General features: G+C 40.8%; 1 protein-coding gene across 2 annotated transcripts in view; it reads left to right on the top strand.

Annotated features, from left to right (window-relative positions):
* USP3 (ubiquitin specific peptidase 3) overlaps positions 1 to 25,335 on the top strand; it is a 172,534-nt gene that overhangs the window by 73,007 nt on the left and 74,192 nt on the right. For both annotated transcript variants that reach the window (XM_053717294.1, XM_053717293.1), the window contains exons 8-10: positions 207 to 320; positions 7,486 to 7,629; positions 11,894 to 12,000. In XM_053717294.1, the coding sequence (XP_053573269.1) occupies positions 207 to 320; positions 7,486 to 7,629; positions 11,894 to 12,000 (365 nt within the window). The remainder of the gene's footprint in view (positions 1 to 206; positions 321 to 7,485; positions 7,630 to 11,893; positions 12,001 to 25,335) is intronic.

The raw sequence follows: 25,335 nt of genomic DNA, 5'->3' as shown, positions 1-25,335 counted from the left end.
TTCATTTTACCCACCTTATTTATTATCTACTTACGTTACGTGTATTGAGTAGCAAAGGAAAACTAAAAACATAGTATTTTTATTTTTTTAAGCTGTCTTCATCACTTCTCTAGGTATGCTACGAAGGAAAAACTTGAAATTCAAAACATATTTTTAAATAAAAATGTTTGTAAAGAAGCACAACATATCTTCTCTTCTCTTTTTAGATCGTTGGTGGAGGAGTTTAGGAAGACCATGTGCGCATTGTGGCAGGGGAGCCAGACTGCCTTCAGTCCAGAATCTTTCTTTTATGGCGTTTGGAAAAATATGCCAAATTTCAGGTAACCCAGTTTAAAAGATGCCCTATAAAACAAATATTGTACAGTTTCAAATCCGGAATTCCACAATCCAAACTTTTTCTGAAAACCAAACTTTTTCAATATTTTTAAAAAATAAAAAATAAAATCAAATTTATCAAAAAACAGAATTTATGCTTACCTGATAAATTACTTTCTCCAACGGTGTGTCCGGTCCACGGCGTCATCCTTACTTGTGGGAAATATCTCTTCCCCAACAGGAAATGGCAAAGAGTCCCAGCAAAGCTGGCTATATAGTCCCTCCTAGGCTCCGCCCACCCCAGTCATTCGACCGACGGACAGGAGGAAAATATATAGGAGAAACCATATGGTACCGTGGTGACTGTAGTTAGAGAAAATAATTCATCAGACCTGATTAAAAAACCACGGACACACCGTTGGAGAAAGTCATTTATCAGGTAAGCATAAATTCTGTTTTCTCCAACATTGGTGTGTCCGGTCCACGGCGTCATCCTTACTTGTGGGAACCAATACCAAAGCTTTAGGACACGGATGAAGGGAGGGAGCAAATCAGGTCACCTAAACGGAAGGCACCACAGCTTGCAAAACCTTTCTCCAAAAATAGCCTCCGAAGAAGCAAAAGTATCAAATTTGTAAAATTTGGCAAAAGTGTGCAGTGAAGACCAAGTCGCTGCCTTACATATCTGGTCAACAGAAGCCTCGTTCTTGAAGGCCCATGTGGAAGCTACAGCCCTAGTGGAGTGAGCTGTAATTCTTTCAGGAGGCTGCCGTCCGGCAGTCTCGTAAGCCAATCGGATGATGCTTTTAAGCCAAAAGGAAAGAGAGGTAGAAGTCGCTTTTTGACCTCTCCTTTTACCAGAATAGACAACAAACAAAGAAGATGTTTGTCTAAAATCTTTTGTAGCCTCTAAATAGAATTTTAGAGCACGGACTACGTCCAAATTGTGTAACAAACGTTCCTTCTTTGAAACTGGATTCGGACATAAAGAAGGAACAACTATCTCCTGGTTAATATTCTTGTTAGAAACAACCTTTGGAAGAAAACCAGGCTTAGTACGCAAAACCACCTTATCTGCATGGAACACCAGATAAGGCGGAGAACACTGCAAAGCAGATAACTCAGAAACTCTTCTAGCAGAAGAAATAGCAACTAAAAACAAAACTTTCCAAGATAGTAACTTAATATCTATGGAATGTAAAGGTTCAAACGGAACCCATTAAAGAACTAGATTTAGACTCCAGGGAGGAGTCAAAGGTCTGTAAACAGGCTTGATCCTAACCAGAGCCTGAACAAATGCTTGAACATCTGGCACAGCTGCCAGTCTTTTGTGTAGTAAGACAGATAAAGCAGAGATCTGTCCCTTTAGAGAACTTGCAGATAATCCTTTCTCCAAACCTTCTTGTAGAAAGGAGAGAATCTTAGGGATTTTTATCTTATTCCATGGGAATCCTTTGGATTCACACCAACAGATATATTTTTTCCATATCTTATGGTAAATCTTTCTAGTTACTGGTTTTCTGGCCTGAACCAGAGTATCTATCACAGAATCTGAAAACCCACGCTTTGAAAGAATCAAGCGTTCAATCTCCAAGCCGTCAGCTGGAGGGAGACCAGATTTGGATGTTCGAATGGACCCTGAACAAGAAGGTCCTGTCTCAAAGGTAGCTTCCATGGTGGAACCGATGACATATTCACCAGGTCTGCATACCAAGTCCTGCGTGGCCACGCAGGAGCTATCAAGATCACCGAGGCCCTCTCCTGTTTGATCCTGGCTACCAGCCTGGGAATGAGAGGAAACGGTGGAAACACATAAGCTAGGTTGAAGGTCCAAGGTGCTACTAGTGCATCTACTAGAGTCGCCTTGGGATCCCTGGATCTGGACCCGTAACACGGAACCTTGAAGTTCTGACGAGACGCCATCAGATCCATGTCTGGAATGCCCCATAATTGAGTCAGTTGGGCAAAGATCTCCGGATGGAGTTCCCACTCCCCCGGATGGAAAGTCTGACGACTCAGATAATCCGCTTCCCAGTTTTCCACACCTGGGATGTGGATCGCAGATAGATGGCAGGAGTGTTCCTCCGCCCATTGTATTATTTTGGTCACTTCTTTCATTGCCAGGGAACTCCTTGTTCCCCCCTGATGATTGATATACGCAACAGTCGTCATGTTGTCTGATTGGAATCTTATGAATCTGGCCTTTGCTAGTTGAGGCCAAGCCCTGAGAGCATTGAAAATCGCTCTTAGTTCCAGAATGTTTATCGGGAGAAGAGACCATAGTCCCTGAGTCTTCAGGGATTCCCAGACCGCGCCCCAGCCCACTAGACTGGCGTCGGTCGTGACAATGACCCACTCTGGTCTGCGGAAGCTCATTCCCTTGGATAGATGGTCCAGGGCCAGCCACCAATGGAGTGAATCTCTGGTCTTCTGATCTACTTGAATCATTGGAGACAAGTCTGTATAGTCCCCATTCCACTGTTTGAGCATGCACAGTTGTAATGGTCTTAGATGAATTCGTGCAAAAGGAACTATGTCCATTGCTGCAACCATCAACCCTACTACTTCCATGCACTGAGCTATGGAAGGACGTGGAACAGAATGAAGAACTTGACAAGCGCTTAGAAGCTTTGATTTTCTGACCTCTGTCAGAAAAATCCTCATTTCTAAGGAATCTATTATTGTTCCCAAGAAGGGAACTCTTGTTGACGGAAACAGAGAAATTTTTTCTACGTTCACCTTCCATCCGTGCGATCTGAGAAAGGCCAGAACAATGTCTGTATGAGCCTTTGCTTTTGACAGGGACGACGCTTGTATTAGAATGTCGTCCAGGTATGGTACTACTGCAATGCCCCTCGGCCTTAGAACCGCTAGAAGGGACCCGAGTACCTTTGTGAAAATCCTTGGAGCAGTGGCTAACCCGAATGGGAGGGCCACAAACTGGTAATGTTTGTCCAGAAAGGCGAACCTTAGGAACTGATGATGTTCTTTGTGGATAGGAATATGTAGGTACGCATCCTTTAGATCCACGGTAGTCATAAATTGACCTTCCTGGATAGTGGGTAGAATCGTTCGAATGGTTTCCATTTTGGACGATGGTACCCTGAGAAATTTGTTTAGGATCTTCAGATCCAAAATTGGTCTGAATGTTCCCTCTTTTTTGGGAACTACGAACAGATTTGAATAAAATCCCATTCCCTGTTCTTTTATTGGGACAGGGTGTATCACTCCCATTTTTAACAGGTCTTCTACACAATGTAAGAACGCCTGTCTCTTTATTTGGTTTAAGGATAAGTGAGACATGTGGAACCTTCCCCTTGGGGGTAGTTCCCTGAATTCCAGAAGATAACCCTGAGAAACTATTTCTAGTGCCCAGGGATCCTGAACATCTCTTGCCCAAGCCTGAGCAAAGAGAGAGAGTCTGCCCCCTACTAGATCCGGTCCCGGATCGGGGGCTACTCCTTCATGCTGTCTTGTTAGCAGCAGCAGGCTTCTTGACCTGCTTACCCTTGTTCCAGCCCTGCATAGGTTTCCAGGCTGGTTTGGGCTGTGAGGCATTACCCTCTTGCTTAGAGGATGCAGAATTAGAGGCCGGTCCGTTCCTGAAATTGCGAAAGGAACGAAAATTAGACTTATTCTTGGCCTTGAACGGCCTATCTTGTGGAAGGGCGTGGCCCTTTCCCCCAGTGATGTCTGAGATAATCTCTTTCAATTCTGGTCCGAAGAGAGTTTTACCTTTGAAAGGGATGTTAAGCAATTTTGTCTTGGATGATACATCCGCTGACCAAGACCCAAAAACTCTTAACCATCTCCGTGGAGATGTTGCCTGTGCAACGGCAAAGAGAATGACTGGGGTGGGTGGAGCCTAGGAGGGACTATATGGCCAGCTTTGCTGGGACTCTTTGCCATTTCCTGTTGGGGAAGAGATATTTCCCACAAGTAAGGATGACGCCGTGGACCGGACACACCAATGTTGGAGAAATTACTGTTTTTTCCCTACCTGTAGGTCACAATCTTCTCTGCCTATGTCTTTGGTTTGGTTTCGGTGTTCTAAATGCAAATAGTCTATATATTTAAAACAACTATTAACTTTCTAATTACAGTGCTGTACTATATTTAAGTGTAATATGTATAGAAAAGTATTAATTATCTGAAACTACCTTTAGGTTGCATGTATAAGCTGTATTATGACCTGTAAATATTGCCTAAATTACATGACACTTTGTTCCATCCCCCTCAAAACTGTCCCATTTTACAGATGCAAATATTCCGAAAAACAAACCTTTCCGGTCCCAAGCCATTTGGATAAAAGGGTTTATATTTGAATTTCTATCAGCCTTTGCAAAATTCCAAGCTGTAAATCCTTTCAATTTAATTTTCTCTGCAGTTGTCATTTAGTTAGACATTTCCCTTTTATAGAACATGCCACAGATGATACAGCAACTGTTGGAATAGATTGAGAACAATCCACTTGTGCTGTTTGACAGGTCACATTGAGGCTTAAGAAATTTAAACTAATCTTGTGTTGTGTGTTGATTAAAAAAAAAAAAGAAAAGAAAAAGGAACCACAATTTTAAGTGGTAGCACATTTGTTTATTGTTGTGGGTATTATTAAAGGTAAGGTTTAAGAAATGCTTTAAAGGGACAGTCTACTCCAGAATTTTTATTCTTTAAAAATATAGATAATCCCCTTTATTACCCATTCCCCAGTTTTGCATAACCAGTACTCTATATCTAATCTACTTTTTACATTTGCGTTTACCTTATAGCTAAGCCTCTGCAGACTGCCCCCTTATCTCAGTTCTTTTGACAGACTTGCATTTTAGCCAATCAGTGCATAAATAACTCCATGGGAGTGAACACAATGTTATCTACACAGGAACTAGAGCTGCCAAAATGCACCGTGATAAGGGGGGCCTTCAAAGGCTTAAAAATTAGCATATGAGCCTACCTAAGTTTCATTTTCAACAAAGAATACCAAGAGACCAAAGCAAATTTTTTGATAAAAAGGTAAATTGGAAAAAAAATAAAATTGCATGCCCTATCTGAATCATGAAAGTTTCATTTTGACTGTGTCTTAAATGATTGACTAAGGGGAGAAAATGTCTGTTTCAGTGCATTTATTTTAGTACCAACATGTGCCAGAGCCATGACAGCTGGTGCATTTATATAATACATGAAGACTATATTTTATTAAAGTTTCTTTGCTTCTTAATGCTAAGGGAAAATCAGTTGAACCTAATGGTAATGGATGTTACATAGAAGATCATACAGACAGAAAGTTCAGGAAAATTGCAGCTAATGAGCATACAGTTTTCACATTAATTAGTTGATAGCAATTCATTATAATGTAATCTAACGTCACTCATAACAAACAGTGCACAGAACCGCATGCTAATTTGTATACCCGTTTCTACTTATCGCAGTCAAAATAGACAGAACCAGTAGTAATGTGCAAAGAAGCTGCAGCATAGCGCGATCACGCTACCCATATTCAGGGACGTGAATAAACCATATTCCATGTAATGTAAGTTAAAAATGAAAAAACAAAAAAGTAACAATAAGCAAAGTAAAAAAACATTAAACACTGTACTTATAAGGATGTCAAGAGAACAATACATTGTGCCCCCAGGGGTGGGGTATAAACCTTGTATGATTTTAGGACCGCTACCAGAAAGTCCATCTTTATGGAGATCGATGACCCCAAAACTGTGGTGAATATTATGTCCCAAGTAGGGACCCAAACTGGGGAGTCATCCTAAGCAGCCAATGTTGGTGATTGCTTAGAATGACTCTCCAGTTTGGGTCCCTATTTGGGACAAATTATTCACCATGGTTTGGTGTCATCATAGCGCGATCACACTACCCATATTCAGGGACATGAATAAATCATATTAGTTAAAAATGAAAAAACAAAAAAGTAACAATAAGCAAAGTAAAAAAAAATTAAACACTGTACTTTTATAAGGATGTCAAGAGCTCAATACAACGTGCCCCAGGGGTATGGTATAAACCTTGTATGATTTTAGGACAGCTACCAGAAAGTCAATTTTTGTGACATCGATGACACCAAAACCGTGGTGAATAATTTGTCCCAAATAGGGATATAAACCCTGTCTTTAAACAATCAATAATACCCAAACAATATCAAGAAATGAAATACCCTCCTCTCACCTCTTGTGAGACTATATTAGGTTGAAGTACCATTGTACCCCTTTATGTAGATATGTTGGGGGCATGTAGTTAGTATTCAGTTGTTTTTAACTTTTAGTTTGTTAAGCACTGGTGATTGTCACGATTAGTCATAGTATGTAACCGCTATCATTGTTGACAGCAGGTTGCTAGGCAACGGACGCCGCCTGATGACGTGCGCACCGAGCTGCGCCTGCTTTGCTACTCTTGTGGGCTGTTTGCACAAGAGGTGAGAGGGTATTTAAATTATTTTTTATTGTTTGGGTATTATTGATTGTCTGAAGACGGGGTTTATATCCCAGAAACGTTACATAAGGGGTTAAAGAAATTACCCCTTTTTAAATCCAGAGAGTGCTATATATATATATATATATATATATATATATATATATGTGTGTGTGTGTATATATATATATATATATATATATATATATATATATATATATATATATATATATATATATATATATATATATATATATAATATAGCATTTTTTACTTTTTATATATAAATACTGTATATAATATTTGTTTTTAACAAATAGGTTGCTTTTGAAACAGGAACCTTAATACCTCCAACTAATTTAGGAATGACATGCCTCAAGTCAAAAAGTGTCCCTCCCCCTTCTACAGGAACATGCATTTTAGAAAAACTCTTATGCATTTTAAAATACCCATGTTTTAGATCTAATAAGATGGGAGGTCTTAAGCTGGCTTGTAAAACTAGTGTAGCTGATTGGATTAGCAGTTTCTGCTTGAGACCAGCAGTGCTCTGTGCCTCCCAATGGGACTTTAACTGTGGTAACTTTAACTGTGTTTAACCCCTTTGCTGGGGTTAAACACATAACATTGCAACATCTCTAGTGATATTACATGCTCTACCATATGAGAGCATATAACTTTAATCACTAGAAAGCCCTTTTTAACATCTTTCTCTAAGGTTTGTGTACTCATGTGATTATTTCGTTTCTAATACAGGGGTTTTCAGCAGCAGGATGCTCATGAATTTGTGCGTTATTTGTTGGATCACCTTCATTTAGAACTTCAGAGGGATTGTAATGGTTCCTCTCAGTCTGTCAAACCCCAAGCAAATATCAGTCAGTCCTCAAGCAGCAAATGTATGTGAGTGCCTTTCTTATTTATTTTAAGTTGTATTATATAATGTAAGGAGCTTGTACTTTGTTTTTTCCCTCACTTTCTTTCCAAGGTACAGTATAGTTTCAGTATATTCTAATAGGGACTGCCATGCAAATTTGTTGCATTATTATTTTTATATAGAAGTTAGTTTTTGACAGCAGAAAAGAACCCAACAAGTCAAATTTCCTATAAAGTGTAATCTTAATTAGTCTGTAGAATATCCTCATGTTTTTTCAGGCATTCTTTAAGTCCCCCACAGTGTGTGATTACCACCTGTAATGGAAGCTTATTCTATAAATAAACCACCCTGGAAATGCTTCTTCAAATTACTCCTGAACAAGGATTACCCTTCAATTTTAAATATTGACCCCTTCAGGTGTTGCTCTTATTTTGAAAAATCCTTACAGCCTCAGCTTTAATAAACCCCATAATATACTTGAAAGTTACTACCATATTACATCTTGTTGAAGCAAAAGTTTTTCTTTATCTTTTTTTAAAAAAATGACAGTGGTTTCGATCTAAAAAGTTGTTTTCTTTCCTAAGATATTGAGAGTCCATGACGTCATCAATTACTAGTGGGAATTTCATTCCTGGCCAGCAGGAGGAGGCAAACAGCACCACAAAGCTGTTAAGTGTCACTCCCCTACCCATAATCCCGAGTCATTCTCTTTGCCTCTGTTAGTGGAGGAGGTGAAGTTTTGGTGTCTGAAGAAAAGGCTCTCAAGCTAGCCAACTCCTTTATTTCTGATGCTACCATGCAAGTTATTAAACTGGGAGCCAAGATATCTGGCTTAGCTGTGCTAGCTTGCAGGGCGTTGTGGCTGAAATCATGGTCAGCAGATGCTACTTCTAAGTCCAAGCTTCTAGCGCATCCTTACAAGGGTAAGACCTTGTTTGGACCTGGTCTGGCAGAAATAATCTCTGATATTACACAAGACAAGAAGAATAGACCTCAAGGACGTTAAAGTAATTTTCGTTGCTTTCGTAACTTCAAATTAAAGTCTTCCTCTCCCTCTTCCAAGCAGGAACAGTCCAAGTTTTGGAAGGCCTATCAGTCTTGGAACAAGGGGAAGCAATCCAAGAAACCCACGGCTGAGTCTAAATCAGCATGAAAGGTTTGCCTCCAGGACCGGATCAAGGGGTGGGGCAGAATTTCTCCTTTTTCAAGCATGGATACGTGATGTCCCCAGATCCTTGGGCTGTGAACATAGTGTCTCAGGGTTACAAAATAGAATTCAAAACTTTTCCTCCCAGGGGCAGGTTTCTCCTCTCAAGATAATCTGCAGACGAGATAAAGAGAGGTATTCTTGAATTGCATTCGGGACCTTTCTTCCCTGGGAGTGATAGTTCCAGTTCCTGTAAGGGAACAGGGTCTAGGATTCTATTCAAATCTGTTTGTGGTTCCCAAAAAAGAGGCAACTTTTCGTCCTATTCTAGACCTATAGTGTCAACAAGTTTCTCAGGCTACCGTCCTTCAAAATGAAACCATTCGTTCTATTCTTCCTTTGGTTCAAGAGGGTCAGTTCATGACGACCATAGACCTGAAGGACACGTATCTTCATGTTCCCATCCACAGGGATCATCACAAATTCCTCAGATTCGCCTTTCTAGACAAACACTTTTACTTTCTGGCTCTTCTGTTTGGCCTTGCTACAGCTCCAAGATTTTTCTCAAAGGTTCTGGGGGCTCTCTTGGAAGTGATCAGGTCTCAGGGAATTGCAGTGGCGCCATACCTGGACGACATAATGGTTTAGGCGCCATCTTTTAAACAAGCAAACTATCATACAGAGATCTTGTATTTTCTACTTTCCCACGGTTGGAAAGTGAATCTGGAAAAGAGTTACCTTGTTCCAGCTACAAGGGTGGTTTTCTTAGGCACCATAATAGATTCGCTATCTATGAAAATTTTTCTGACGGAGGTCAGAAAATCCAAAATTCTCTCCTCTTGCTTGCCTCTCCAGTCTACTGTTCGGTCATCAGTGGCTCAATGTATGGAGGTAATTGGTCTGATGGTCACTTCCATGGATATCATTTACTTTGCTCAATTCCATTTGAGAGCTCTGCAGTTATGCATGCTCAGACAATGGAACGGGGACTATTCGGATCTGTCTCAGAGGATAGATCTAGATCAGTCGACAAGAGACACGGTCTCTCCCGTGGTGGCTTTCTCAGCAGCATCTGTCTCGGGGCACATGCTTCCGGAGACCTTACTGGGTGATTGTAACCACGGACGCCAGCCTGTTGGGTTGGGTAGCAGTCTGGGACTCCTTTAACACGGTGCAGGGACTATGGACTCTCCCCATAAATATCTTGTTGAGTTGAGAGCGATTTACAATGCTCTGATGACTGAGCCTTAAGTTTCACTTAGCCCGGTTTATCAGGTTACATTATCACCTCAGTGGCTTACATCAACCACCCGGGTGGAACTCTGAGTTCCTTAGCCATGAAGGTGGTGGCTCAGATTGTTCAGTGGGCGGAAGTTCACAATTGTCTTTCTGGCATCCACATTCCAGGTGTGGACAACTTGAAGCATCTGTAATTCTAATAGCTCCTGCGTTGCCTTGCAGTATCTGTTATGCAGACCTAGTAAAGATGTCTTCTCTTCTACCTTGGAGGCTGGCTCTGAGGAAGGACCTTCTAACTCGGGGTCCATTCCTTCATCCAAATCTCGTTTCTCTGAAGCTGTCTGCTTGGAGATTGAACGCTTAGTTCTGTCTAAGCCTGGTTTTTCGGAGTAGGTCATTGAGACCATGATTCAGGCTTGCAAGCCTGTTACTAGAAATATTTACAATTAAGGTATGGCATAAATAACTTTTATTAGTGCGAATCCAAGGGCTTCTCTTGGAGTAGGGTCAGGATTCCTAGGATTTTGTCTTTTCTCCAGGAAGGTCTGGAGAAAGGATTGTCGGACATTTCTCTGAAGGGTCAGATTTCTGCATTATCTATTTTGTTGCATAAGCGTCTGGCGGATGTGCCAGATATTCAATCCTTTTGTCAGGCCCTGTTCAGAATCAGGCATGTGTTTAAGTCTGTTGCTCCTCCTTGGAGCCTTAACCTTGTTCTTAAAGTTTTTCAGCAGGCTCCGTTTGAGCCATTGTATTCCATAGATATTAAGTTGTTATCTTGGAAGAGTTGTTTCTTATTGCTATGTCTTCTGCTCGGAGAGTCTCGGAACTCACTGCTTTGCCTTGTGATTCCCCTTAACTTATTTTTCATGCTGATAAGGTGGTTCTTCGTACTAAAGTGGGATTTCTCCCTAAAGTGGGTTCAGATAGACATATTAATCTGGAAATTGTTGTTCCTTCTCTATGTTCTAATCCTTCTCATAAGGAATGTTTGTTACACAACTTGGATGTTGTGCATGCTCTAAAATTCTACCTACAGGCGACTAAGGATTTTCGACAATCCTCTGCCCTGTTTGTTTGTTTCTCTGGAAAGCGTAAAGGTCAGAAAGCTACTTCTCTTGACTCTTTCTGGTTGAGAAGTATAATTCATTTTGCTTATGAGACTGCTGGTAAGCAGCCTCATGAGTGAATTACGGCTCATTCCACGAGGGCTGTCTCCTCTTCTTGGGCTTTCAAAAATAAAGCTTCGGTGGAACAGATTTGCAAGGCTGCAACTTGGTCCTCTCTGCATACTTTTTCCAAATTTGATACTTTTGCTGAGGCTTCTTTTGGGAGAAAGGGTTCTTCAAGCAGTGGTGCCTTCTGTTTAGGTTCCCTGTCTTGTTCTCCCTCCCTAGTCATTTGTGTCCTCTAGCTTGAGTATTGGTTCCCACTAGTAATTGATGACGTTGTGGACTCTCCACATCTTAGGAAAGAAAACAAAATTTATGTTTACCTTATAAATGTATTTCTTTCCGGATACGAAGAGTCCATGACCCCACCCCTAAATTTAAGACCATCATTTTTTCACTAAACCTCAGGCACCCCTACACCTTTGTGTTTCCTTTTTCCATTTCCCTTTGGTCAAATGACTGGGGATTATGGGTAGAGGAGTGACTCCTAACAGCTTTGCTGTGGTGCTCTTTGCCTACTCCTGCAGGCCAGTAGTGATATTCCCACTAGTAATTGATGACGTCGTGGACTCTCCATATCCGAAAATAAATTTATTATTATATAAGATTTTTTTTTTTTATTTCCTATATCAAAAAATGAAAATGGCTTTGTGCCTGAATTTATCATTTTTGGTTTGCTCAGATATAAAACTATGGTTTGTTTTCTGATTGTCTTTGTTTCATTTCATGCAGAAATGGTGCATCCACAGTGGTTACTTTTGTATTTGGCGGTGTCTTGCAAAATGAAGTGAACTGCCTAATTTGTGGAACAGAATCCAGAAAATTTGATCCATTCCTAGGTATGAAAACCTGTTACAGCCTCTGCATGTTATAGTATGTGTCTACTCACTAGGTAACTTTGGTGTTTTGTTCCATTTCAAACATGTCGCATATAGGTCTCCAAAGCCATTTCAACTAGGCATGTGCATTTGGAGGTTTTGCATGCCGCCGAAGGTGGCCAGTCTCGTCATTCAGCTCTTTTCGGAGCCAGATTTCTACTTGTGAAAGTGCACATACAAAGTTCTGGATTTGCTCAGATCTTAGTGTGTTGCACTTTTACAAGAAAAAAAATGGCTTCAAGCTAAACACCGTGAGCAGCTGCCTTCTCCATTCGGATGCTTCCAAAACTTTAAATGCACATGCCTAATTTCTGCCATTACTCTTGGAGCTTTTTGAATCTCTGCCTACTCCTAGTTGTCAGATTTTTTTTTTTTAAACTTGTCTTATCTCTTTGCCTCCACAGGAGGAAGGTTAAGAATGAAGGTGCACCAGATGTTATTCAGAGAGAAGGGTGCTCAGACCGATTTTGATGCCCAGTTTTCCTCTCAGAGAGCTAAGGTTTGACGGAGGGAAGCTTTGGGAGTATTGGGTAATTGCACAATTACACCCAGTGGGAGTTGGTCACAGGCCTGCCACAGGTGTTGTGGGGAACGGTCCCTAGCCACCTCCTGTTGGATCATAGTTCTACTCCATATACATAGATCCTCTGCTGTCACACATACAGAACTGGATTGGCTGTCTACTGGAAGCAGTCATTTCCTGCAAGTGGTAAGTCCAGTTGTGTGAGTTACCTAATTGTTGAGTATGGGAGTTTATTTTGTAGGCACCTAGCCTATAGGCGATTAGTAGGTACACTTGGGGTTGTACAACATAGCCAGTGGACTGTTGTGACAGGCATTTTTATATTATATTGGGCTTTAGGAATGATAGAATTCTACACCCTAAATGTATTTTTAACACGTCAGATTTTGTAGGGCACTATTTTTGCTCTTCTGATATTTTCTATTTAAGCTTGAACATCTTTGTTCTCTTTTAAGAGGAGTGTTATATACCTTAGGGGTTCAGAATACAAAGGTTTCCTAGTCCATTAAGCAATTGGATTTGATTTTTAAACCTGCTGTTAATTCTCCAGAGGTTTTTCCAGTTCCACATGCAACCTCTGAATTGATTTCTAAAGAGTGGTATCCCTTTTAATGCTGTTAAAATTTTAAGATGATATTTCCTTTGCCTGCTTCTAATATAGAGCTTTAGCAACTATCCCTAAAGTAGATGGGGCTATTTCTACTCTGGCTAGACAAACTACTATTCTGCTTGAGGATAAGTACCTCTTTTAAAGACCCTTTGGATATAAAGTTAGTCTTTCCATAGAAAATATTTCCAGTAAGCAGGTTTCAAATTGTAGCCTCCCAGGGGAAGGTTACTTTTGTCTCATGTTGCAAAGAACCCTGTGAAGTCAAGAGCCTTCTTTCAGTCAGTCTTCAACCTATGTCTGTCTGAACAAGGTCAGGGGTTTTATTTCAACCTCTTTATTGTTCCCAAAAATAGATTAGAAGGATGCTTATCTTCATATCCCTATTTACAAGGATCATTATGGTTTTCTAAAATTTGCATTCCTGGACAAGCATTTTCAGTTTGGTCTGGCTACCGCTCCCAGGTTCTGGGGACTCTCTTGTCAGTTATAAGAGCTCAGGGTGTTTCTTTGGTTGCTTACCTGTATATCATCTTGGTACAGGCTCAAGCTTTACATTTAGCAATATCTCATACCAGCAGACTTTTGTTGTTTCTTCAAAAGCATGGTTTGAGAATTTAATTTTCCAGAGTTCCTAATCCACAGTCCAAGTTTACGTTTCTAGGTGTGAGAATAGATTGAGTATCTGAGACGTTCTGACAGCTCAGAGCAGGCTGAAACTTCTCACATCTTGTGCAAAACTTCAGTTGGTCCCTTTTTCTTCTGTAGCTCTTTGCATGAAAGTTTAGGTCTGATGATAGCAACTTAAAATGCTATTCCGTTTGCTCGGTTTCACACAAGACCTGTTCAGCTTTGTATGATTCATCAGTGTTGGAGAGATTAAAATCTGTTGTCTCAGGAGATATTTCTGTATTTCAGAACAAGACAATCCCTGTGTTGGTGAATAAATCATCAGTCTATTGTTTAAGCAACATCCTTTGTCAGTCCAAAATGGACTTTAATCGCAACAGATGCAAGTCTTTCAGGTTGGGGTGCAGTGTGGGAGTCCCTGAGGGCACAGGGAGTTTGATCTCCTTGGGAGGTGAGGTTACCAATAAATGTTCAACTCATCATGGGGGAGGTCTCTCGAATTCTGACTAGGACAGAGATCAATCTTTGTTTAATCTCTGCTATTCATATTCCAGGGGTGAACAATTGGAAAGCAGATTTTCTCAGTCGCTAATCCCTTCATCCAGGGGAATGGTCTCTTCATTTTTAAAGGGACAGTAAAGTCCAAAAAAAACTTTCATGATTCAAATAGGGCATGTAATTTTAAACAACTTTCCAATTTACTTTTATAACCAATTTTGCTTTGTTTGCTTGGTATTCTTAGTTGAAAGCTAAACCTAGAAGGTTCATATGCTAAATTCTTAGACCTCTAATCTAAATGCATTTTGACAGTTTTTCACCACTAGAGGGCGTTGGTTCATGTGCTTCATATAGATAACATTGAGCTCATGCACGTGAATTTACCATGGAGTGAGCACTGATTGGCTAAAATGCAAGTCTGTCAAAAGGACTGAAATAAGGGGGCAGTCTGCAGAGGCTTAGATACAAGGTAATTACAGAGGTAAAACTTGTATTATAACTGTGTTGGTTATGCAAAACTGGGGAATGGGTAATTAAGGGATTATCTATCTTAAAACGACAAAAAAATCTGGTGTTGACTGTCCCTTTAAGTTTTCAGACAGATTGTTGATCTGTGGGGACTTCAAGAAATAGATCTGATGGCTTATCGATTAACCATCAAGCAATCCAGATAGTTTGTGAGGTCCATGGATCCTCAGGTGGAGTTTGTGGATGCTCTGGTAGCTCCTTGGTTGTTTTGTCTGGCTTACATTTATCCTCTTCTTGTTCTATTGCCAAGAGTAATAGCCAGGATCAAGCAGGAAGGCTCCTCAGTAACTGGTTGCTCTAGCCTGTCGTTGCAGAATTTGGTTTGCCGATCTAGTTCAGATGTCCAGTTGTGCTCTGTGGCCTCTTCCTCTGCACCACAAACTTTTGTCTCGAGGTCAATTTTTTTTCATCAGGATCTCAAATCTCTAAGCTTGATGACATGGAGATTGAACGCTTAGTTCTTAGAGATTTTTTCTGATTCTGTCATTGAGACTTTGATATATGCCCGTAAACCTTTGACAAGGAAGGCCTTTATTTCTTGGTGTGTGGAGCATGGCTTTAGCTGGCACTCTTTTAGAATTCCTAGAATTGTTCAATTTCTTCAAGATGGTTTGGATAAAGGTTTATCCGACAGTTCTTTAAAGTGCCAGATGTTTGCTCTTTCAGTCTTATTTAACAGAAGATTTACATTTGCTGATATTCAGAGTTTTGTTCAGACTTTAGTGAGGATTAAGCTAGTGATTAAACCAGTTTCTCCACCTTGTAACCTTTAAATGGACAGTCGGCTCCAAAAAATGTATTGTTTAAAAAGATAGTCCCTTTATTACCCATTCCCCAGTTTTGCAAAGACAATATGGTTATATTAATATACTTATTACCTCTGTGATTACCTTGTATCAAAGCCTCTTCTGACAGCACCATGATCACATGTCTATTATCTATTGACTTGCATTTTAGCCAATAAGTGCTGTGTTGTGCACTTCACTGGCGTGAGCACAATATTATCTATAAGGCCCACATGAGCTAGCAGTCTCCTGTTTGGAAAAGCAAATTTAAAAAAGCATCTGATAAGAGGCTCTCTGTTAGTGGCTTACAAACAGGCAGACATTTAGAGGTTTAAAATGTTATAAAGTATATTAATATAACAATGTTGGTTGTGCAAAGCTTGGGAATGGGTAGTAAAGGCATTATCTATCTTCTACAAGATACGACGAGTCCACGGATTTCATCCTTGTGGGATTTTATCCTCCTGCTAACAGGAAGTGGCAAAGAGCACCACAGCAGAGCTGTGTATATATAGCTCCTCCCTTCCCCTCCACCTCCAGTCATTCTCTTTGCCTGTGTTATACTAGGAAGAGGTAAAGTGATGTGTTAGTTTTTAGTTTCTTCAATCCAGAAGTTTTTTTATTTTAAATGGTACCGGTGAGTACTATTTCCCTCAGGGGGCTATGGAAGAAGATTTCTGCCCTGAGTTTAATGATCTTAGCAGATGTAACTAAGATCCACGTTGGTTCCCACAGAGCTTCTGAAGGTAGTACAAGAGAGATCTTCAGTGTGGAGAAAGGTTTCATGCTACAAGCAGCATTGAGGTATGTTCAGTCTTTTATTTCTGAGGAGACTTGGTATATCAGAACTGGCTGACATGTTTTCCCTGCAAAGGAAGGGGTAAGCAGTAGACCTGTTGAAACAGAGGGTATTACTGAAAAACCTGTATATATTATGTATTAACATGGGCTTTATGCAGCAAAGGGCTTATTGCAGCATATATCAGAGACACTGGGAGAGGCAGCTTAACGGTTTGGTTTTTATTGTAGACAACAACCATTTATATAGCTTTTTTTATGAGTTGTGTTTGGGGACCACATAGCTTTTGGCTAAACCGCTTCCCATGCGGTTATACAGGCTGAGGGGAACGTTGTCCATGATGGGCGAGCTCAGACGCGCAGTTACTGGCTGTGAAGGCAGCAGGCATTAGCTCCTGATGGGTCTAAACTGATGTCCTGTTAACCAGATCGTTAGCGAGTCCTTTTGCAGTACCCTGGGGGCAGGTAGGCGCCACAGCAGAGAGGTGCAGGGGTCGTTTTTTGAAATCACATACATTTTTTGCTATAAAAAACTTTTAGAGGTTAATTTTACCCTTTTGCCTTAGGGTGCAATAATTTTTGGCACTATTGTATATGTGTAGCTAATTAGATAGTGTTATTTAACGTTTTTAGGCAGTTTGAAGAAAATTGTGCGCTTTTTTTTACTTCTTAAAGGCGCAGTACACTTTTTTCTAAAAATTGTTTAATTCAATAAATAAAGTGTTTAACGACTATTGTGGTTATTGCTAGTCTGTTCAACATGTCTGACATTGAGGAAACTCATTGCTCTATGTGTTTGGAAGCCATTGTGGAACCCCCTCTTACATTGTGTACCTCTTGTACTGAAAGGGCCTTACATTGTAAAAAGCATATTTCTCTTGTAAGATGTATCGAGTCCACGGATTCATCCTTACTTGTGGGATAGTCTCCTCCCCTACAGGAAGTGGCAGAGAGAGCACCCACAGCAGAGCTGACTATATAGCTCCCCCCTTAGCTCCACCCCCCAGCCATTCTCTCTGCCTGCTTAACTGCTAGGAAGGGCAAAGAGGAGTGTGGTGACAAAAATGTTAGGTTTTTATTTTCTCAAGCAAAAGTTTGTTATTTTTAAATGGTACCGGTGTGTACTATTTACTCTCTGGCAGAAAAGGGATGATGATTTCTGCAAGGAGGATGATGATCTTAGCATTTTGTAACTAAGATCCACTGCTGTTCTCACAAGGGCTGAAGAGTACAGGAAAACTTCAATTGGGGGAACAGTTTGCAGGCTAAACTGCATTAAGGTATGTTCAGTCTATTTTTTTTCTAGACAGACTGTTATTTCTAGAAAAGGCTGACAATATCCCCATGAGGAAAGGGTAAGCTGTATTCAGACACTTGGATAGGAATTTCAGCTTGCATGAAGGGCTCATTAGTTACTGGTGACACTGTTTGGTAAAAACGTTTTTGTTTATTCAGTGAATGATGCAATTATAAAGTTTTTTTGAAGGGACTAAAGGGGTCATTGTGCCTTGTTCTTGAGTTTTCTAACCCACATGGTTAATTTAGAGACACTCTAGTGTTTTTCTGTTAGGCCTCAAAACATTGAGTGAGGTGGTAGGGGCCTATTTTCATGCCTCAGTTGTGCAGTTTCTTTTCCTCTGAGACTTCTAACTGCTTCTCCAGAGGTTCCTACCGTGTTTGAGGGCTGTAAAATAAGTTTTTTTTTTCCCCCCACAAATTGTTCTGAAGGGCAGGTAGGAGCCACAGCAGAACTGTGGCAAAGTGCTGAAAGTCTTTTTTTACTGGTTTTGATGTTTTTTCAATCCGGTTTTGCCATTAAGGGGTTAATTGTTTATTTGCATAGCTGTGCAAAGTTACTAAGGCTATATGATACTACTGTAAAAACTTTGTTTACTGCTTTTTTACACTGTTTTGCAGAATTTGTGCAGCTTTTTTTTCTCTTAAAGGCACAGTACCGTTTTATTTCTAAGTGTTATTTACTTTGATTACAGTGTTTTCCAAGCTTGCTTGTTACATTACTAGCCTGTTTAACATGTCTGACACCAAGGAAAATCCTTGTTCAATATGTTTGGAAGCCATTGTGGTACCCCCTCTTAGAATGTGTCCCAATTGTACTGATATGTCCATAAACTATAAAGAACATATATTAGCACTTAAAAATAGAGCAATAGATGATTCTCAGTCAGAAGTAAATGAGGGTTTAGCATCTAGCTCTCCCCATGTGTCACAACCAGTAACACCTGCACAAGTGACGCCAAGTACCTCTAGTGCGTCAAATTCATTTATTTTACAAGACATGGGCACAGTTATGAATACAACCCTCACAGAGGTTTTATCCTGACTGTCTGGTTTTCAAGGAAAGCGGGACAGCTCTGGGTTAAGGAAAAATGCTGAGCAGTCTGACGCTTTAGTAGCCGTATCTGATATGCCCTCACAATGCTCTGAGGTAGGGGTGAGGGATTTGTTATCTGAGGGAGAAATTTCTGATTCAGGAAAGACGCTTCCTCAGACAGATTCTGATGTCACGGCCTTTAAATTTAAGCTTGAACACCTCCGCTTATTGCTCAGGGAGGTATTAGCGGCTCTAGATGATTGTGACCCTATAGTGATCCCAGAGAAATTGTGTAAGATGGATAAATACTTAGAGGTTCCTGTTTACACTGATGTTTTTTTCCAGTCCCTAAGAGGATTGTGAATATTATTGCTAAGGATTGGGTTAGACCAGGTATTCCGTTCATTCCCCTGTTTTTAAGAATATGTTTCCCATATCTGACACCATGCGGGACTCGTGGCAGACAGTTCCTAAGGTGGAGGGAGCTATTTCTACTCTAAGCGTACAACTATACCTATTGAAGTCAGTTGTGCTTTCAAAGATCCTGTGGATAAAAAATTAGAGGGTCTCCTGAAGAAAATTTTTGTTCATCAAGGTTTTCTTCTTCAACCTATTGCGTGCATTGTTCCTGCAACTACTGCAGCTGCTTTCTGGTTTGAGGCTCTAGAAGAGGCTCTTCAGATGGAGACTCAATTAGTAGAAATTTTGGACAGAATTAAGGCCCTTAAATTGTCTAATTCTTTTATTACAGATGCCGCTTTTCAACTGGCTAAATTAGGGGCAAAGAATTCAGGTTTTGCCATTTTAGCATGCAGGGCGTTATGGCTTAAATCCTGGTCTGCTGATGTCATCTAAAACTAAACTTTTGAACATCCCTTTCAAAGGAAAGACCCTATTCGGGCCTGAACTGAAATAGACTATTTCAGACATCACTGGAGGGAAAGGTCATGCCCTCCCTCAGGATAAATCAAATAAGATGAGGACCAAACAAAATAATTTTCGTTCCTTTTGGAATTTCAAGAGTGGTCCCGCTTCAGCTTCCTCTGCTGCAAAGCAAGAGGGGAATTTTGCCCAATCCAAGTCAGTCTGGAGACCTAACCAGGCTTGGAACAAGGGTAAACAGACCAAGAAGCCTGCAGCTGCCTCTAAGACAGCATGAAGGGGTAGCCCCCGATCCAGGACCGGATCTAGTAGGGGGCAGACTCTCTCTCTTCGCTCAGGCTTGGGCAAGAGATGTTCACGATCCCTGGGTTTTAGAAATTGTGTCCCAGGGATATTTTCTGGAATTCAAAGGCTCTCTTTCAATGGGGACTTTTCACATTCTCGATTGTCTGTAAACAGACAAAGAGAGAGGCGTTCTTATGCTTTGTAGAAGACCTACATACCATGGGGGTGATCCGCCCAGTCCCAAAAGAGGAACAGGGGCTAGGTTTTTACTCAAACCTGTTTGTGGTTTCCAAAAAAGAGGGAACTTTCAGATCAATCTTGGATCTCAACATTCTAAACAAGTTCCTCAAAGTTCCATCATTCAAGATGGAGACTATTCGGTCTATTCTACCTCTGATCCAGGAGGGTCAATATATGACCACCGTGGACTTAAAGGATGCGTATCTACACATCCCTATTCACAGAATTTTCACAAGGGTGCTAGGGTCCCTTCTGGCGGTTCTACGACCACGGGGCATAGCAGTGGCGCCTTATCTAGACGACATCTTATTTCAGGCGTCAACTTTCCAGCTATCCAAGTCTCACACGGACATTGTGTTGGCTTTTCTGAGATCTCATGGGTGGACGGTGAACATAAAAGAGTTCTCTCTTCCCTCTTATAAGAGTTTCCTTCCTAGGGACTCTGATAGACTCGGTAGAAATTAAAATATTTCTGATGGCGGTCAGAAAATCAAAGCTCTTAACCACTTGCCGAGCTATTCATTCCATTCCTCGGCCATCGGTGGCTCAGTATATGGAGGTAATCGGACTCATGGTAGCGGCAATGGACATAGTTCCTTTTGCCCGCCTACACCTCAGACCACTACATCTATGCATGCTCAAACAGTGGAATGGGGATTATGCAGATTTGTCTCCTCAATTTCATCTGGACCAGGAGAACAGAGATTCTCTTCTCTGGTAGTTGTCTCAGGACCACCTGTCTCAGGGAATGTGTTTCCGCAGGCCACAGTGGCTCATTGTAACGACAGATACCAGCCTGCTAGGCTGAGATGCAGTCTGGAACTCCCTGAAAGCACAGGGCTTATGGTCTCGGGAGGAATCTCTTCTCCCGATAAATATTCTAGAACTGAGAGCGATATTCAATGTGCTTCAGGCGTGGCCTCAGCTTGCTGCGGCCAAATTCATCAGGTTTCAGTCGGACAACATCACGACTGTAGCTTATATCAATCATCAAGGAGGAACAAGGAGTTCTGTAGCGATGATGGAGGTAACCAAAATTATCCGATGGGCAGAGGATCACTCTTGCCATCTCTCAGCATTCCATATCCCAGGAGTAGAGAACTGGGAGGCGGATTTCCTAAGTCGTTAGACTTTTCATCTGGGGGAGTGGGAACTCCATCCGGAGGTATTTGCCCAGCTGATTCAGCTATGGGGCACACCAGAATTGGATCTGATGGCGTCCCGTCAGAATGCCAAACTTTCTCGTTACGGGTCCAGGTCCCGGGATCCCAAGGCGGTACTGATAGATGCTCTAGCAGTGCCTAGGTCATTCAATCTGGCCTATGTATTTCCTCTCCTATGTCTGGTTGCCAGAATAAAGCAGGAGAGAGCTTCGGTTATTCTGATAGCACCTGCGTGTCCACGCAGGACTTGGTATGCAGACCTAGTGGACATGTCCTCGGTTCTACCATGGACTCTGCCAATGAGGCAGGACCTTCTAATCCAAGATCTGTTCACGCATCCAAATCTAATTTCTCTGCGTCTGACTGCTTGGAGATTGAACGCCTGATTCTATCAAAGCGTGGTTTCTCTGAGTCGGTCATTGATACCCTGATTCAGGCTAGAAAGCCTGTCACCAGGAAGATCTATCATAAGATTTGGCGCAAATATCTTTATTGGTGTGAATCCAAAGGTTACTCGTGGAGTAAGATTAGGATTCCTAGAATATTGTCTTTTCTCCAAGGTTTGGAGAAGGGATTATCGGCTAGTTCCTTATAAGGACAAATATCTGCTTTGTCTATTCTTCTACACAAACGTCTGGCAGATGTCCCAGACGTTCAAGCATTTAGTCAGGCTTTGGTCAGAATCAAGCCTGTATTTAAACCTGTTGCTCCGCCATGGAGCCTAAATTTAGTTCTTAAAGTTCTTCAAGGGGTTCCGTTTGAACCTATGCATTCCATGGATATTAAGCTTCTATCTTGGAAAGTTTTGTTTTTAGTAGCTATCTCTTCGGCTCGAAGAGTTTCTGAGCTATATGCTTTACAGTGTGATTCCCCTTATATTATTTTTCATGCAGATAAGGTGGTTTTGCGTACCAAACCTGGGTTTCTTCCTAAGGTTGTTTCTTATAAGAATATCAATCAAGAGATTGTTGTTCCTTCACTGTGTCCTAATCCTTCTTCAAAGAAGGAACGTCTGTTGCACAATCTTGATGTGGTTCGTGCTTTAAAGTTCTACTTACAAGCAACTAAAGATTTCCGTCAAACATCTTCATTGTTTGTTGCTTATTCTGGTAAGCGGAGAGGTCAGAAGGCTACGGCTGCCTCTTTCCTTTTGGCTGAAAAGCATCATCCGTTTGGCTTATGAGACTGCTGGCCAACAGAAAGAATTACTGCTCATTCTACTAGAGCTGTGGCTTCCACATGGCTTTTAAAAATGAGGCTTCTGTTAAACAGATTTGTAATGCGGCAACTTGGTCTTCGTTTCATATTTTTTCCAAATTTTACAAATTTGATACTTTTGCTTCTTCGGAGGCTATTTTTGGGAGAAAGGTTCTACAAGCAGTGGTGCCTTCGTTTAAGGTCCCTGTCTTGTCCCTCCCTTCATCCGTGTCCTAAAGCTTTGGTATTGGTATCCCACAAGTAAGGATGAATCCGTTGACTCGATACATCTTACAAGAGAAAACATAATTTATGCTTACCTGATAAATCTATTTCTCTTGTGATGTATCGAGTCCACAGCCCGCCCTGTTTATTAAGACAGGCATATATATTTTTTTATTTTTAAACTTTGTCACCACTGCCCCCTATAGTTTCTCCTTTTTCTTCCTAGCCTTTGGTCGAATGACTGGGGGGTGGAACTAAGGGGGGAGCTATATAGGCAGCTCTGCGGTGGGTGCTCTCTCTGCCACTTCCTGTAGGGGAGGAGAATATCCCACATGTAAGGATGAATCCGTGGACTCGATACATTACAAGAGAAATAAATTTATCAGGTAAGCATAAATTAAGTTTTTAGGTGAAGAAAGTATGCCTAAGGATGATTCTCAGTCTGAAGAGAATCAGGATATGCCATCCAATTCTCCCCAAGTGGCACAACCCTTAATACCCACACAAGTGACGCCAAGTACCTCTAGTGCGTCTAATTCTTTTACTCTGCAGGAGATGGCTGCAGTTATGTCAACTACCCTTACAGAGGTATTATCTAAATTACCAGTGTTGCAGGGTAAACGCAGTAGGTCAGGTATTAATGTGAATACTGAATCCTCTGATGCTTTATTGGCAATTTCCGATGTACCCTCACAGTGCTCTGAGTTGGGGGTCAGGGAATTGCTATCTGAGGGAGAACTTTCAGACTCAGGAAATGTTACCTCAGACAGATTCGGACGTCATGTCCTTTAAATTTAAGCTTGAACACCTCCACCTGTTACTTTGGGAGGTTTTAGCGACTCTGGATGATTGTGATCCTATTCTGATACCACCAGAGAAATTGTGTAAGATGGATAAATATTTAGAGGTGCCTACTTGCACTGATGTTTTTCCGGTTCCTAAAAGAATTTCGGAAATTGTAAAAAAAGGAATGGGATAGACCAGGCATACCGTTCTCTCCCCCTCCTAATTTTAAGAAAATGTTTCCCATATCAGACACCATTCGGGACTCTTGGCAAACAGTCCCTAAGGTGAAGGGAGCTATATCTACCCTGGCTAAGCGTACAACTATACCCATTGAGGACAGTTGTTCTTTGAAAGACCCTTCAGCATGCTGAAGCCCGGTTTTCCTCTCAGAGTGCAGTGAATGACAGAGGGATGTGAAGGGAGTATTGCTTATTGAATGCTATGGTCATCCTATCGGGGATCTATTTCATAGGTTCTCTGTTCGGTCGTAGAGATCTCTTCTCCTACTTCCCTTTTCAGATCGACGATATACTCTTATATACCATTACCTCTACTGATTCTCGTTTCAGTACTGGTTTGGCTATCTACTATATGTAGATGAGTGTCTTTTGGTAAGTATGTCTTATTTTATTTATGACACTCTCAGCTATGGTTTGGCACTTTACATATAAAGTTCTAAATATATGTTTTATACTTATATTTGCCATGATTCAGGTTAATCAGTATATTTCCTTCATTCAGACTGTCAGTTTAATTTTTTGGGAAATGCATATGAATAAATTTTTTTCTTACCTGAAAATTTTTCAAATTGACTTTTCTTTCTAAATTGCGGGCTGTTAGGCTCGCGGGTGCAAAAAATACTAGAATTTATTGCGTCATTTTTGGCGCGAGACTTTTTTGGCGCGAAAATTACGTTTGTTTTCACCTAGTTGCGTCATCTATGACGCTCATGTTTGTTGCAGACTTTTTTGGTGCCAAAAAATTTGTCGATTGTGGGCGTCATACTTGGCGCCAGTTTTTTTGACATTATTTAAGTCTCAGTTTCTTTTTGCTTCTGGTTCCTAGAGGCTTGTTCTGTTTGCATTTTTTCCCATTCCTGAAACTGTCATTTAAGGAATTTGATAATTTTGCTTTATATGTTGTTTTTTCTATTACATATTGCAAGATGTCGCAATCTGACCCTGTATCATAATTTACTTCTGGAAAGCTGCTGCCTGATGTCGGTTCTACCAAAGCTAAGTGCATTTGTTGTAAACTTGTGGTAACTGTTCCTCCGGCTGTAGTTTGTGTTAGTTGTCATGATAAACTTTCAAAAGCTGATATTTCCATTAGTAGTAGTCCATTACCTGTTGTTGTTCCTTCACCATCTAATGTTCAAGTTATTCCTGTTAATGTAAGAGAATTTGTGTCTAATTCTATTCAGAAGGCTCTGTCTGTCATATCACCTTCTAAGAAACGTAAAAGGTCTTTTAAAACTTCTCATAAATCAGATGAATTTTTAAATGACCGCCAACATTCTGATTTATCTATCTCTGATGAGGATCTGTCTGGTTCAGAAGATTCTGCCTAAGATATTGACACTGACAAATCTTCATATTTATTTAAGATGGAGTTTATTCGTTCTTTACTAAAAGAGGTGTTGATTGCATTAGATATGGAGGAGTCTAGTCCTCTTGATATTAAAACCAGTAAACGTTTAAATTCGGTTTTTAAACCTCATGTAGTTATTCCAGAGGTTTTTCCAGTTCCTGATGCCATTTCAGATGTAATTTCTAGGGAATGGAATAGTTTGGGTACTTCATTTACTCCTTCTTTAA

This window comes from Bombina bombina, chromosome 6, assembly GCF_027579735.1.
Source record: "Bombina bombina isolate aBomBom1 chromosome 6, aBomBom1.pri, whole genome shotgun sequence".
NCBI lineage: Eukaryota > Metazoa > Chordata > Amphibia > Anura > Bombinatoridae > Bombina > Bombina bombina.
The sequence above is the reverse complement of the archived record's forward strand: the minus strand, read 5'-3'. Positions and strand labels throughout refer to the sequence as shown.